Source organism: Zea mays, chromosome 10 (assembly GCF_902167145.1).
Source record: "Zea mays cultivar B73 chromosome 10, Zm-B73-REFERENCE-NAM-5.0, whole genome shotgun sequence".
Classification (NCBI taxonomy): Eukaryota; Viridiplantae; Streptophyta; class Magnoliopsida; order Poales; family Poaceae; genus Zea; species Zea mays.
This window is the reverse complement of record NC_050105.1, coordinates 143709785-143725853: the sequence shown is the minus strand read 5'-3', so window position 1 is coordinate 143725853 and position 16069 is coordinate 143709785. Positions and strand designations below refer to the sequence as shown.

Below are 16069 nucleotides of genomic sequence, written 5' to 3'. Positions count from 1 at the left end.
AATTTGGTCAAAAAACTATAGGACACCCTCTCGAGTGCCTTAAATATACTACACCGTAGTGGGCTGCCCTGCAATCTAGATTTGTGGTTTTACTGTTGGAGTGTGGTGTTTTATTTATACACTAAATTCTATAAAATATAGATATTTTTAAATTTAGGATATTTTTATAGGTTAGGAGATGCTCTAAGATATTTATGATAGCAAAATTGAAGTGCAAGGAACTTTATCCGTTCCAAGTATCTCCCCTCTTGCGCCTCCTCTCGACTCTTCCGTTTAGTGCCCACCGAAATCTTTCTACCACCCACGTTCCGGCATCCATGGCTCGTCTGTTCGCGGCGCGAGCCCTTACGCTGGCCCGCCCCTCGGCGGCGCCATCCGCCCTCCGCTTCTGCCCCTCCCGCGCGCTGTCGGACAAGGTGGACTTCATCGAGATCGACCTCTCCGAGGAGTCCCCTTCCTCTTCATCCGGAGGAGGAGGCGCGGGCGACCCCGCCACGGTTCAGGCGCAGATGGGGTCGCGGCGCCTGGAGGACGCCATCCATGGGGTGCTCGTGCGGCGGGCGGCGCCTGAATGGCTCCCCTTCGTGCCGGGGGCATCCTACTGGGTCCCGCCGTTGCCGCGGGCGCTCGGGGTGGCGGAGCTTCTCAGCTCGGCTATGCACATCACGAGGGGCGCCGAGGCGATGACGGAGGAGGAGGCATTGAGCTTCACTACCGTGCGGGGGTGGCCATCCGCGGCGTACTTTGTGGCAGGTAAGGTGGATTAAGCAAACATTTCATTGGGATTGTGAAATGATGATGTGTAGGGCTGCATAGTTATGATTTCTCACTGAATCATAGGAAGTTCGGTATTCTTGTGGTGGGGTGGGGAGGAGTTGTGTCCGAAATTCTTTGCTCTTTTACCTTTACATTACATGGCTAGCTATGCATTGTTTGTATTGAGTTGATACGTAAGTTAGAAACATACTGACTTCAGGGACACGTTGGAGGTATAATTGGTTCGTTTTAATTTGAGTGGATGGTCATCGGTGTTTCACAAATGGGACCTGTCCAATGCAAGTGTTGTTCCAGACATTTTTGTTCCATGTTATTAGTTTTTACCATTTTGAAATGTGATGTAATAAGTCTAGAACTTATTGGTACATTATTTGTGCGGTTGAAGTTGAAATGTTTCAAAACGTAAGTTGATTTAAAGGAGTATGTTTTCTGCCTTAACTCACCTGACAGTGAAACCTGTGTTTGTTGATAACCTAATGTGAGTCTAAACAATGCCTGTACTCAAAGCAATGTGCCTTTGGGCAGTCTAGCCGCTAGCTCTAGCCCTTGTAACTATGGAGTTTGGAGGGTTATGTGCTCCATAACAGTTTCTTAGAATTTTGAGATATTATTTTGTAAATGATGACTCCCAGGCTCCCAGCCATGTGAGATAGCACAGTTAAGCTCGGTATACATGTGAAGATGAATTGTCATGAACGTAGGTGGCATATAAGTTTGTCAAAATAGTGATCCTAAATGGCATCGGAACTCAAATGGTAGGATTGCAAATCGTAGGATCATAACTAATAGAATTGCAAAATCATATATTTACCAAATAGAATCGTAAAATCAACCTGATCAACAAGATTGTATAGTCGCAAAATCAGATGATAGACTTGCATTTTTATAACCATGCTGCTTGTCATATCGACCCTGTTGAAATTTGCATGGAGATTGGTTATGTATCTGTTTCACTCGGAATACATGACGTTCCTTAAGATATTTTGTTAATGACAATTAGTTCTGATAGATTGAGAAGGTATTGTTTTTTGTGTTGTGTATGGCCTAGTTTCTGAGATATAGCAAGGCAGAAACAGATACTTATCACTTACCATGTTGGTATGTTCTGTTTGCATGTTATTCTCATTCTTATGTGTTATCTTACAATTATTTCCTCCCCTATCCCTGTTAAGTTGAAACTTGAAAACGTCTTTGCTATCTGTATAAATGATACCATGCTTCTGTTCTGTAGTTCTCTGTGCTTTCTGTACGGGATCAATTTATGTATGCCCTCAGTTCCTCACAAATTTATGTGAAGCAAAACAGTTATGCATTACAGTATTCCTTTAGATGTGCTATTAAAGCAGAATCATTTTGGGAATTGAAAGAATTGCAAATAAGGCACATACTATCCCTTTCAGCACTTGTTGATTCAGTAAAAAATTCGATCATGCTGTGCTAAACTGCTAGCAGAAACATTCATTTTCGTATTTGGTTTGAATGTACTGGTAACAAGGCATGATGTGGACTTTAAATATCACTTCGTATTTCGGTCATGCTGTGCTAAACTGCTAGCAGAAACATTCATCAATTTGGCTTATTTTAGTTTGGAGAATTTTGGCAGTTGCTGTGTTAAATGAGGATTGAAGAAAAAAATGGTTGGCTTCTAGCTTGATGGTGGATATTTGATAAACGAAGTTTAGACATTTTGTTGATTGTTTGTGTCTGGTCAGATTTTCACAAATGTTTGTAAAGGTGGCCACTGTTAGACTGTGTGTGTGGGCCGGCACTACTGTTGGGCTGCTGACCTATTAAGGTTAGGGTCATGTGAGTCTATATACTGTACCTCATCTCCTATGCAATACAATGAATATTGTCATTATCTTATATGGTATCAGACTAGGTTAGGGTTAGGGTTTTCCCTTCTACCCCCACAGTCGCCACCCCTTTCTCTGCCCAAGTCCAGCCGCCCCCCGGAGGCTCATCCCTCACTCCCGGGGGCGGCCACATCCCAGCCGTTGCCCCCTCTCCTCTGCTCCCCGCCCCCAGCAGCCGCCGCCCACCGGCGCGAGCGCCCGCAGCTCGTCGCGTTCGGCCCCGCCCCCAACCTCCGTAGCCGACGTTTGGCGGGCGCGGTCGTCCGCCCCGCCCCCAACCGGCGGTGCCCTCCCTCCCCCGACGCCGGCGCGGGCACGACCCAGCACCCGCTCCACCGCGTCGGCTCCCTCCTCCTGTTCGCCGGCGCAGCCCCCCCTGCGCGTCTTCCGTTAGCAGATGGTCATGGCCCCCTCGGCGGCGCCAACCACGGCGGCGCGCATGCGGGTCCAGCAGCCGGCCTAGATCCGTTGGTGGCGGCCCTCATGGCAGTCGATGCCGCCGCCTCCCTGGTCACGAGCGCGGCTTTCCTCCCCCATCTAGGCACGGGTGCGGGTCTCCGCCCCGTCGTCCTGCTCACCATGGGCTTCCTCCCTGCTATGCGCCGCCGCTGGCCCCCTGTTCAAACCCGTCGCCATCCTGGCCACGGACGCGGTCCCCCTTCTCGCACCCGCCGGTGGCGGCCTTCTTCCGCACAGCTGGTCGCGTGGTCCCCCATCTCCCCTGTGAAGCCGGCGGCCTGCAACCTGCCGCTGCGGCCACGCGGGCGCGCGTGCAGGCGCCGCTGCGGGACGCAGGGGAGCAGCGGGCGATCCCGTCCCCAACAGTCGCCGACCCTTCCTCCCCTCATCCTCGCGCTGACCACCTCCTAACTGCCCGCACTGATGCCCAACAGTGCCAAATCTTTCAAGTTTCTCCCGTCGCCGGCGTCATCGCCCCCTTGTCTGGTTGAATCTGGCGCAAGCCTCTGCCCGGCTGGAACCGCCCCGTCGCCCTTTCCCCTTCTACGTCGCCTTCGTTGGATTCGTCACTGCCGCGGCCTTACCGGGTGGATTCACCGTTGCTGTGACATTCCTGGCTAGATCCGCCATCCCTTTGGCCGGATCGCCGTCTTCTCGACTGGATCTGTCGCTGTCGTGGCCTTCCCGGCCGGATCCGCCGTTACCCATTCTATTCTGCCGCGGGCGCAGCCACCATGACTGGCGCAAACACGTGCGCTGTCGCCGGCCTCCCTGGCAGGGCTCCTCGATGTTCGGACAATCTAAGAAGCAAGAAGGTCGGCGTGCTGGTGCGCTTTTGTTGTGTCGCCCTGTCGATCGTTGACGCTCGAACGTCGACCCTCTCGAAGAACAGGCTACTGTTGTGTGTCTCCCGACCACGACCACCTTGACTTTGGCTAACTCGGCATCTAGGGGCTATCGTCTTCTCGGAGTCCACATCGGTCTCTACCCCAGCCGCAACATTCGCGCCCTCACGACGCTGCGACTACGGGAGATTTCAACCCGTCGGCTCCTACCTTCGGCTTCTACTCTAGCCTTATCGTGTGTGGTGCCCTCCTTGCGACTGTGGGGGGATGTTAGACTGTGTGTGTGGGCCGACACCACTGTTGGGCTACCAGCCCATTAGGGTTAGTGTCCTGTGAGTCTATATATTGTACCCCATCTTCTATGCAATACAATGAATACTTTCATTGTCTTACAACCGCGAAAGGGCCTCTAGCTGAGTTGGTTAGGTGGTCTGAGTAGCACTCCTTAGGTCCTGAGTTCAAATCTCAATGGGAGCGAATTTCATACTGAGGTTAAAAAAGGTCACTCGCTGGTTCTCTTAGTTTTGTGCACACAAGATGAGATGTATGGAGGTGAATCCTCGTGTAGGGGCTAGGAGGGTTTAAAGCACGAGTAAAGATTTAGCCTATAGGGGGCTGATCCTCATGCTGCACGAGGGGCCAACTTTCGTGACCTTCTCGGCCAGGGCTCCGATTGAACTTCTTAATATAATACCATGTAGGCGGTCTTTGGCCGAGGTTTTTTTTTTGTCCAGGTGGTCAGAGTTTTTTGGTCTCCTTAGGCTCCAAAGTGACCAGGGCCAGAAATGTTTGGGTAAGGCAGGTCACAATTTCAGTAGTATGTGTAGTTAGTTGAAATTTTTTCATGGTGGCTAGTTCATGTTGCATGTGGAATTAGGTTGGGGTTATAGTTTGCCGATGGTTTTGTTTGTCAGCAGTTGACCATTGTTTAACTGTATCTAACAAGTATCGAGCCTTGTATCTGGTTGTCTGTAAACCATATATACATGTTTTGGTTGGAAAAAAGAAGAATTATGTTCTTTTGTTTGTGGAGTGTAGACTTCTTAGCTGGATAAAACAAAAACCTTCATTCTTTCAGTTTGGCTATCAGGATTCAGGAGTCAGACCTTTGGTTCTGCACTGAGAGCCATGTTTTTTCTTATTCTAGAATTTGATTGGTTGACATTTCGCTTCTCTTGCTCTGCTGTTGTCATTGTCTGTTACTTGTTAGTTTAAATAGTTAGTGTTGTTCAAAGGAAAAATTCTGCGTCCAGTGGAGAAATCAAGGAAAGATCCTACTGAAACTGACAATGATAAAAGTTAATCCTATGCTGATTCACTCCTGGCGTAAGTTGATTCACTTTCATCAAGGGAGCATTTTACGCCCGCTTTATTTTGTATCCTAGGGCTGCATTTCAAGCCAAGCCATTGCTACCAAGCTTAAATCTGTCCCAAAACCATTGGTCCTCAGTTCAGTATATGCCTGCAGTGTCAAGCATTGGAGATCTTTTATCTAACGTTCTGAAGTGGCTTCCTGTTATAAAAGGGACATTCTGAAACGGTAGTTGAGATGCACCAATAACCATATATGAATATTATCTCTTATCTGAAGCCTCACTGTGTTCGTTGTGTAGGCTCCTACTGAAGAGGCAGCTGGGGACAGTGAAGGTCTTCTGATGGGTTGTAGTTATAACTTATAGTAATAGACAGCTAGGGAGCCCCTGCAACAATGGATCCCCTCAAGCTGTCAAGCATCTTCGGATGGTGTGCTCACAGCTGGTAAAATGACACTGGTTCAATCTTATGTATTTGCAGAACCCGGTGCGCTAGCACCTGGACATGGTGGGTGTATGGTCCACGGAACCCAGCCGTGGCGCATAATGTAATAGAGTTTGTAGTTTGTACTTTGTACCATATTTTCCCTCTTGAATAAAGGCATGTGTTACGCTGAACACCTGTGGCACATGACAACTCTTCTTGGTGTGTAACCACCGTTTGGCTTGGGGCCTTCCGAGTTCCAACTGAGACGTGTGCTGTGGCCGCCGTGCCTATATCACCGATCTTGAAGTGTTTCTGGTGGTGCGCCTCTGTGGATGTTATCCCCCTCGTATTTTGAGGGGTTTTTTCTAATTCTAGTGTTGGACTTACGTGTTGATGTTGGCTTTGAAATAATTTAGTCGTTTAATTGAGTTTTGGTGATTAATAATAACATCAGATTGTTATGATTAATGAATGTTTTGTAGAGTTAAATTGAGGTAGGTCATCATAATGAAGATCGATTGGTCTTATATGGTTTTGATGTGTCTCTATAGATGAAAGTTAATTCTCTTTTTTCTAAAAGGATGGGCAACAATTAGTTGTAAGCGTAGCTAGCTAAGAGCATCTCCAACAACAAACCCTAAAATAGAGTCCTAAAATTTGAAATAGGACCATATTTAAAATGTTTAGGGTCTCAAAAGAAATGTTTACTCCAATAGTCAGGCCTTAAAAATGCTATGTAGGAAATAAGTCATTATATTAGGAAATAAATGTTTGGAGATTAAGTGGAAATGAGGATAGGGCTCCAGTATATGGGTACTATATTTAGGACCCGAGAGACCGAGCCCTATAATCATTTGATGAAATTTTATAAAATAGGGCTGTTGTTGGAAAGATGTTTTGTGGTTTTGAGCCCTATATTTAAAATAGAACCATGTTTAGAGCCACTCTTGGAGATGCTCTAACTATAAGAAGTTGATGGACATATAGTGATGGATCTTTATTTTTTCTTTGGTCGTATTATAAAGGATTATGGATTGGTAATTTGGTATAGGAAAGTTTAGTGTTAGATAACTCTATGGATGGGTAGACATGGATGGTAAGTTTGTTAGACTGTATCTAGCAGTTCACCCATTTGTTCACCCTAAAACACTATTTTGCATTGTTTTGTATGATAGATTACACTATTTATAGAGTGAACTTTAAATATAGGGATATAAATGAGTAAGGCCATGAAAAGTTTGAAATCAAACCTAACTAAAAAAAGATTTTAAAACAAGCAAGCTGGTCTTAGCTTTCTAAACTTGCATGGATGGTTAGTGACGGAAGGGCACCACCAGGCTCCACGCTGCTTAATTTGACTCGACATGGAAAACTTATCAGGTCTCGACATAGCAAGGATTGACAGACTTAGAGCTCTTTCTTGGTTCTAAGGGTGGTGGTGCATGACCGTTCTTAGTTGGTAGAGTGATTTATCTAGTTAATTCTGTTAACGAATGAGACCTCAGCCTGCTAACTAGTTATACGGAGTCATCCCTCCGTAGTTAGGGACTATGACCGTTTAGACCACGGAAGCTTGAGGCAATAACAGGTATGTTCAAGTCGGTTTGCTCTTTAGATCGATTTTATCGGTACGCTATCCACGTGATTGGATGGTTGCACGCCAAGGTCTAGGCTCGCGCGACGCTGACCGGCTAGATACGACATCTTTCGATGTATGTATGTGCGGGTGTAGACAAATAGATTTAAAATGATTTGCCTTACATCCACTCATGTTAGGTTTCCTGCCGGGGAAGACGAGACGGCGCATACAACCAACGTTTTTCTATTGGGTTTAAGATCACGTGTCGATCACTTGCATGCTCGTTTAAGGTCGTGTGTGGATCACGAACGTGCTAGTATTGTTGGTGTACGATATCGGTTTATTTAGACGTCAACACCGGCCGTTCAAAAAAATATATTTCGTGGTGGCTACAGCACGGCCCGGCTGTTCCGATACTCACCCAAATATATGTTTGTCTGAAACTACAATTGAATTCCTTTTGAGAGTGATCCTTCAACTAATCGAATGTGACTTATTCATCACTGGACGACCGGTACCACCAGCTGTAAACGTCGCGGTTGGTGAAAACACTGAAACGCCGGTCCTCGGCGTTGAAAAACGAGTGCCATGTCGTCCATCGCTGCCCTGCGCCCCTGCCGACTTTAGCATTCTCACGACGATGTAGTGCTTTGGTCTCTCTTTTCTTTTTTCTTTTTTCTTTAAAAAAAACGCCATTGTTATCGTTCATTAATTGCATTCTCGCGACTACTCGGTCGTCTACTCGACTACTCCTTGTGACGATGATTAGCTAGGACTTGTTGGACGCCAAGTACATGAATAAGAATATGCATGCGATGCATGATATAAATTTTTATATGTCACATGACACGACAGGAGTGACACGACAGGAGGTTGCATCCCAGCAGCATTTCATTTTCACATAGCTAGCAGGCAGCTATATGGATGGCCCTGTGCGTGAGTGAGCTAGTGCTCTAGGAAACTGCTGCTGCCATGTTCTCTCACAGCGTCGCCGTACGTCCTCGCTTCCCCTCTTTATTAGTTGTTGCTCCAATCATGGAGCTAGCTAGCTAGCTGGGAGCGAGCCCATAGTTTTTGAACCGTTTCAAATGCGAAATCTATGGCTGTTATCGAAAGAAAGAAAGAAAAAAAGATTGCGAAATGGCGCGCGAAAGATCTGGAAAATTAAGAAGCTCATGCATGTGAAAGCCCAAGTGGGTGGACCCTCCAGTTCCAGTAGCATGCATGGCGCACACGGGCAAATCTATACTATACTTAAAGCACCAGTTTCAACGGTCGTCTCGCGTAATCTTTTTACAAATAACCTTTCACAGCTATTTCAAATTAATCCACTGCATGCCTATAGGTGGTCAAACGGTGGTCCAGCATAGGTCATACGTCTGCGGGCCACAACTCTGGCCCAGGCACGTCATGCCGGCCTGCTGACTGTGTTGGGCCAGCCCGTTAGACTGTCGGCTCATTTGATTAAATCAGCGTAAAATATTAAAAACGGTGCAGGAGGTGGTGTTCAAACTCATGTCCTGATGAAAAAAGGGCAGGAGACACTAGGTGAAGCTGTCTAACCAGTAGAACATCATGCTCAAGGTGTTTTTAACATTAAATATAAATTGTATATATGTATATACATTTTTATAAAATAAAAAAATATATAATTGTGTCGGGCCGGGCCAGCACTACGGGCCGAGGCTACAACCCAAGCACGACACGACGTTCTTGTCTCTTGCAAGCATTAGGTCGTTTCGGAGACCACATTGGCGCAATGAACTCCATGGTGTTTGAGATTGCTGAATTGGATGGAGCAACAATGATTGTCACACTAACAGTAAAATGAAAGGTTATTTGTTGGTTTTAAATGTTAGTAATTGCTACGAAGTAGCATAATTTATATGGAGTGCATCCAGTTTTTATTGATGTCTGACTTTAGCAATCACTCTATATTTTGATTTATCTTTTTTATAAGTTTAACTTCGTGTGAATTATTTTAGAAACTTGAGCTCACAAACTTTCTCTTATTTGGTATATGTATGGTGGAATTATGTCATTTTATAATCCCTGTTCGTTCAGTCAGTTGTTATGAACTGTCATCTAATTACTCATTTCATTGATCGTGTTGTACCAAGACATATTGCATTGAGTAAACAATAACATCAGTTAGCCAAATAAAAAAAATCTTAATTTTTTTTTGATGGATAGTTTACGTGAGTATTGTTGTAAGCCGTCACAACGCACGGACAACCGACTAGTCGACCATGAACGGACGGAATTTGGTGATTAATTCATCAGTAGCCCTCTCGATCTCCATTTCCTCTCATTGTGCAGTGGTGGTCATTTTTGGTGCCTCTGGTCCAATTAATGTTTGGTTTCTGTTGTCATCACGTTTTATTCTCAAGGCTGTCAAGAAAAACTGGTCTATAGACATCACATCACCCTGTGTGTGCCCTAGCTAGCTAGGCTACTATATATGATTACATACATGTAATATAATCACTCGCACACTCTAGCTATTAACTAGAAAGTTTACTACTACTAGCTTGTTTTTATCTCGCTTGTCGTTGTACAGAGAGTGTGGACTGATGATGAGTGATGACTGATCGCCCATGCATGCACAAGAATATATATAATCCACAGCTCATGTCCTTGGTAACAGTAGTAATTTATATAGCACTGTCAGTGTTGTATCTTCAGTGTTCAGAGAGCTTCACATCCCCCAACACCAACAGGGTTTATATTACATTACATTAATTTGCCACGGGTCTACAGCTACGACACTTGGGTACGTTTTCTACTTTGAGCCCCCAGTAGCATCCAAATATAAAGCTACAAAGCTACTACTACTAGCATATACATATGAACATATCAAGAGCAACCGGTTGGGGTAGCTAGCTAGCTGGCTAACTAATCAATCTATCTAGCTACAAAATCTCAAGGTTTGGATACACATGTGCGCTGAAGCTGAAGGGCTGCTTGCTGAGATCAAACTGAGCAGACCCTTTTCCGATATATGCTGCGTGCATAGTAGCCTACTAGCCTAGCTAGCTGGTATAGCCTGCATCTGCACAAATAATGTATGTGTGTACGCAGCGCAGGCGCGGCGGCCGGCGACTGTGTCTCCGTCCCTCCCTGCTGCTGCTGCAAATCTTTTTCAACGTACGGGTCGCATCGGCGCTGCATGTTCTATCGTTTTGTAGGATGGCAGGCAGAGGCAGCCAATCAATTCATCAAATATTGCACCTGGCATAGCGTAGGCGTAGCTGTCTATGTTCCCGCGGAGCTTTCCTCTCCTCACTCCCTACCTACCTTCCGACAGTTTCGATGGTTTTACATCACCCTTTTCTTTTTCTTTCCTTTTTCCTTTCCCTTTTTTTTTCTCTTTTTTCCCAAGTATAAAAGAAAAAAAACATTAGTCTGAGTATGTTGCTGGAAATGTATGCTTGAAGGCATGCAGCAGGCTTTCAGAGCGTTTGATCTGAGCAGGCATAAATAATCACATCAGCAGCCATGATTGGTTGGCGCCCCGGCACTCTCATCTCATCTGTCCTTTTCCTGAGCTAGCCCACCAAATTATTTGACGGTGTGTAGGGGGGCATCGCCGCATGTGCCCCCTCTCCTGGCCTCGGTCGAGATAAAATAGAATAGCTCCGCGGCCGCGAGTGAAAAGGTTAACGACCTCCATCATCTCATCTGCATGCATGTAAAATGTTAGCCTTCTTTTTACAGCGACGAGATGGCCGGGTTTCCCAAGTGTTTTCTTTGTCCCTTCTTGGCTTCTGAGCCGGCCTGTGTGCGTGTGCGTGTGTGTGTGTGTGAGAAAGAGAGTGTGTGACAGTACACTTCAGTTCCTTCTGGTGTCATTACCTCGTGTCCTTGACCTTCATGCCCGTGTGTTTCTGGCAACGCAACCGTTGTATACACTATACAGTACTACCCTTGCGACATGTACAAATGTACGTACAGGTGGTTAGTGGTCAGTGACCGTTGTATATGGTGTGGTGATTTTTTTTTATAAAAACCAAGACTATTGTCTAGCCATGCCGTACTGCCCATGTGTCATAAATTAGTTGGTGGTTTCCCTAGCTTCTGGGGAAGAAAACCTAGCTGTAATTAAAATATTTTTAAATGGTCTTTTTGGTCGTAGGGCGATCGATGCATGATCAGCATCGGTAGATATTGTAGTTTATGGTATACTCACCGTCGGTGCATGATTGAATATTGCTGGATTATGGAAAACGTGTGATTCCTCTGCGCAACTGCCGCCCACAAACACAAGTACTGGTAGCATGCATACGAATCGTTTTAAGGTGAATAGTGATGGGTAATAATAATATATAAGCTCATTCGTCAACTGATCTCTTCGAAATGCGTTAACATTGGTTTTAATTTTTATTATTGTGGCTTCGCTCTGCCCGTCCTGTCGGAAGAGGCCATACATTACTGTATACGTATAATACATAGAGCTAGCTAGCCCACCGGGGGGGGACTGATCTTTTGAAAGGATGATGAGCCAACATATGTTTAAATTGACAAAGTCGACATAGACAGTTAAGGAGCACACGTCGCTTATACAACGAAGGAAAAAAATGTATTAATAATTACTAAAACAAACCTAAAAAAACTGAACATCCACGTCAAAAGCATAACTAGGTCCTAGATAATTGAACGAGCAAGTTTCATCATAAATAACCTAAGCGACTAATTTTTTATATTAATATATCCTGCACAACAAGTTCAAAATTCTAGTACTTGATCAACTCTCGGATATATATAAACTGAAGGATATATACGCCGTTGGACTGTCAAAAAAAAAAGAGAGAGGATATACGCCTTTGCTAGTTCTTTTCTTAATCCAAATAAATAACCCATATGTTTCTTTTCGCGGAGAAAGGTACAATGTTCACGTCATCCAGTCAAATGCAAATAATGCCGTGGAATTGATCATATTAACAGGTCAACTAAGCTAGTAGTTAATTAATCGCATTGTATCCTTTCTTTTGGGGAAAAAGGTAGGCATATATCTCTCGACAGAAAGTTCAAAGCAACATTCTCACATGCCTGATTTTAGCGCTGAAGACGTCACTTTTGTGCACTGCAGCAGTACTGATCAATCAACATGAATCCATGCTAGTTTATTTGTAGCCTTAATAAGAAACTTCTTAACTTTTGTGAACGAGAATTAATAAGGAACTTCTTTGGGTGGAATAGTGGAACTAGTGACCTAACCCTCCTTAATTTTCTAGCTAGTTTATTTGTCGTCTTTAGCTCATACTAGAATATATATATATATATATATATATATATATATATATATATATATATATATATATATATATATATATATATATATATATATATATGTGTGTGTGTGTGTGTGTGTGTGTGTGTATCATCGTACATACTGTTTAGCTCAATAAAACCAGATGTAGCGTACTTTATTTTGTATTTTTGAAACACACCCAGTGTACATGAGTATTCAGTGTCATTCAGCCTAATTAACCGGCCGGCTGCCGGGCGTTGCGTGTTCAGTACCAGGCTACCAGCGGACCAGCCTACCAGGACAGGACGTACACGTCATGCGATCAAACTATAAAAAATCTAAAACGACTAAATTTTAGACGGAGGAAGTACAAAATAAAAAAGTTCTTCATTGTTTACTCTATAACTATATAAATTTTAAGTTTAATCCATTGTAAATTGTTAAAATATACAAAAAGAGAAAATTCTATTGTTTTTAATTATTTATGCTGCATAGAATTTTTAATTTTTTTTTATATCTTTTAACATATGATTAATTATTAGTTAAAATTTAGTATATTAGTAAATTAAATAATAAAGTATACCTATTTTTTGTTTTCTATAACTTTTAATAGTTTAATTACACAATAATTATACGTGAAGTTTAAGTGCACATAAGTTTTTTTTAGGTAGGGGCGCCACAGCAAAGAAGCTCGGCTCGGGCAGCAGGCAGGCGTGCGTGCGTGCTACTGCGCACGAACACTATTGGGTGTACAAAAGTGTTCGCCCACGAAACAACGGCGGCCCATGATTCATCATCGTCCATCCATCCACGATCCGTGCAAAGCATGGTGCGCGGCACAGTATACGTGCTGTACTGACCTGCATGCATGTGCCATGTCGTCGACCAACCACGACCGGCTTACGTGCGTATACTGTATACGAGGTGGTCTCGTACTCTCGCTCTCTCGCTCTGCTCCCTCCATTATCTTCTTCTCTTCTTTTTGGACCGAGCGTGCTGCGTGCAGCACCTTCACATGCGCTCTCCTCTGCACGGAACAAAAGATGAACGTACTGTCGTGATGTAAGCTATACAAACAGATTGCATGGGGTCTACCAGGGTAATGTAATGTTTTTTTTCCATATTTCAAATGATGTTTACGTTTGGTAGCAGTGGGGTAGCTAGAATTTTCTCATGAGGTATGAGGGTATGTCGTAGGAAGTTTTTTCATTAATAATTTAGTATAACCTATAATAATTTGGTGCACAATTCAGAATATAAAAATAAGAATAGTACATAAAATTATGTATTTAACATTTAAGTCCATAAATACATACATCAAAATGAAATATAATATATACCATTTTCTTTTTTTCTTGGGTCTTGGTAGACTGGTGGTGGTCCGATGGACCGACTTAGGGTATATTACGGCCCACCTGAACCACTCAATAGCTACGCCACTGTTTGGTAGACCGAAACCATATTGGCAGCGGTGCAATTTCATGCAAGGACATGCTCCCTCTGCTTTCAAACACACATGGTACCCAGGAGCAAAGCCAGGATTTTAAGTTTGAAGTGGGGGGAATGGGGTGCACAAATCAGATTAGAGGAGATGCTAGGAGAACATTTTGCATAAGGTTAATGTCCCATATATTTTAAAACTTATATGGGAGTATGGGAGAATTGCTATCTTTTAGGATGCCGAATTTTTAGGCGACAACTTTAGTTAGACAACTAACTCACAAGAGGTGGTTTATTTTTTTTCTATAATATAACAATGTCCAAATTACTACATATGGCCTTAACAAGAGCAAAAAAACAGACACCAATTCCGTGAATATAGTAGAAAGCCATACAACATAGGTCTTGTTTGGACTCTTTGGTTTAATGTTTACCTAATAAACTCTAGACCGCTTTAACTCTCGATACTCCAAACGGGTGATTTAAAACCATATCTAAACTTAATCCAATCTCACAAAAAGAAAATATCATTAGTTCATTAGACTACACCAAATGGGCTGAAGTGGTCTAAACTTTAGAATTCAACTTTATTAATCAGGTAATCTTTACACATAGGATCAAACAGTGCCACAGTCTCGGGTACGGTGGTTCTCGTGCAACAGCTCGACGGTTGTTATTATTTTTGTTTACAAGAACAACAGTCTCTTAAAACGCAAGCTTGTTTTAGTAGGGTAGCTAGCCAGACAGGAGCTGAGCAAATAGCAATGCCTACCTACCCTACCCGGCGTGCAGCATCACGCACGGGCACGGATGAACTACCAGCCTGCATCTGGCTCCTGTGTGCAGTCACCTGTGCATGGTAGCCACATGGATGCGATGCGATGCATGCATGACACATGAACAGCGCGCATGAAAAAGCAAGCCAGGAACTTTGGCAATCACGTTAGCATGTTCCGAGGTTTTTGGCCAGATTTCTGGCATAAATATCATTGTGTCGATCGACATGCATGCATGTTGCTTTGTTCATGGCTCATCCTCATCCCAGCAGATGCGCTGTCAGAGACAGTAGTAAAGTAGTAGCTCGATACACGCAAAGACCAGGGGTGAGGTGAGGTTCTCAAAAGACAAGGATGTCAACAAATTAAGCTCGAACGTGTACGGCCGGTGGCACTTTTGTGTATACTAGTTTATCGGTTCCTTTGCGCGCGTGTATCGTGGGCTAGCTGGAATCATGAGCAGTGTATTCTACGTACGACGTGCCAGCACGTACGCTAATCAGTACGCTTACTGTTGCCGAGTCGTAGTTGTATGCTGAATCCCTAACAGTGGGTGTGGTGTGGATTCAGATTCTTATAAAAACATTTTAGTTTTTAGGTTTTTTAAAGAAATATTTTTATGTGCTCCCTAAATCAGAATCTAACTGTCCGTTAATAAGCTCTGTATCACAAATAAATGTTTTCTTAGAGGAAAAAAACGTATAGATAAAAATATATGTTCGAATTTTTTTAGTATTCTTATGGACAAACAGCAAGCTAAATATAGCCTGTTTTTTTAACTTGTCGCGCTAATTAAACAGCCGAATATAAAAAGCTAATCACTCTTGTATATATGTGGAACGCGAAAAACAAAATCACTTTGTTAGATATCCGGTACTACTCTCTCCGTCCTAAAATATAATAACATATATATATATTAATATAGTTTCCATGGATATCTATATTTATATTATCATTTAAATGAATGTGGATGGAAAAAAATATGGTCTACAAAAAAAACTACATTTTGGGACCGAGAGGGATCGGAGTACAAAGGGTGGGTCTCTCTGTTTTTTTTTTTTTGGTTGCTAGAATCAGTATTGTCTTTGGTAGTTTAGAAGTGTCTCTAGTGATTCTGGAGAGAATCGGAACTGATTCTTGACGGGTATTTGGTGTGTGTGATGCTATGGAGTGCTCGCATCTTTAGACTACATACATCTATATATATACAGGGCGTACAAAATAGTGTTCTGACACTATATAGATGACGTGACGTTCGAAATAGATAGTGAGAGATATATAGATCCGTTCGCTAATGAGCTTAATAACGACGAAGAAGCTAGCCTTCCTCCTGGCTACTATACTAT

The 16069-nt window shown here is 43.5% G+C and overlaps 1 protein-coding gene across 2 annotated transcripts; it reads left to right on the top strand.

Annotated features, from left to right (window-relative positions):
• Positions 1-225: 225 nt before the first annotated feature.
• Positions 226-5866, top strand: LOC100194258 (uncharacterized). 2 transcript variants are annotated; one of them, NM_001139298.2, is made up of 3 exons: positions 226-753; positions 5406-5477; positions 5551-5866. In NM_001139298.2, exons 1-2 carry the CDS (start codon positions 318-320, stop codon positions 5471-5473), a joined length of 504 nt encoding a protein of 167 aa, NP_001132770.2. In that variant the 5' UTR covers positions 226-317; the 3' UTR covers positions 5474-5477; positions 5551-5866. The 2 variants fall into 2 exon arrangements, with proteins under 2 accessions (NP_001132770.2, NP_001346366.1); NM_001359437.1 differs by lacking the exon at positions 5406-5477 and having other exon boundaries at positions 270-753.
• Positions 5867-16069: the final 10203 nt, after the last annotated feature.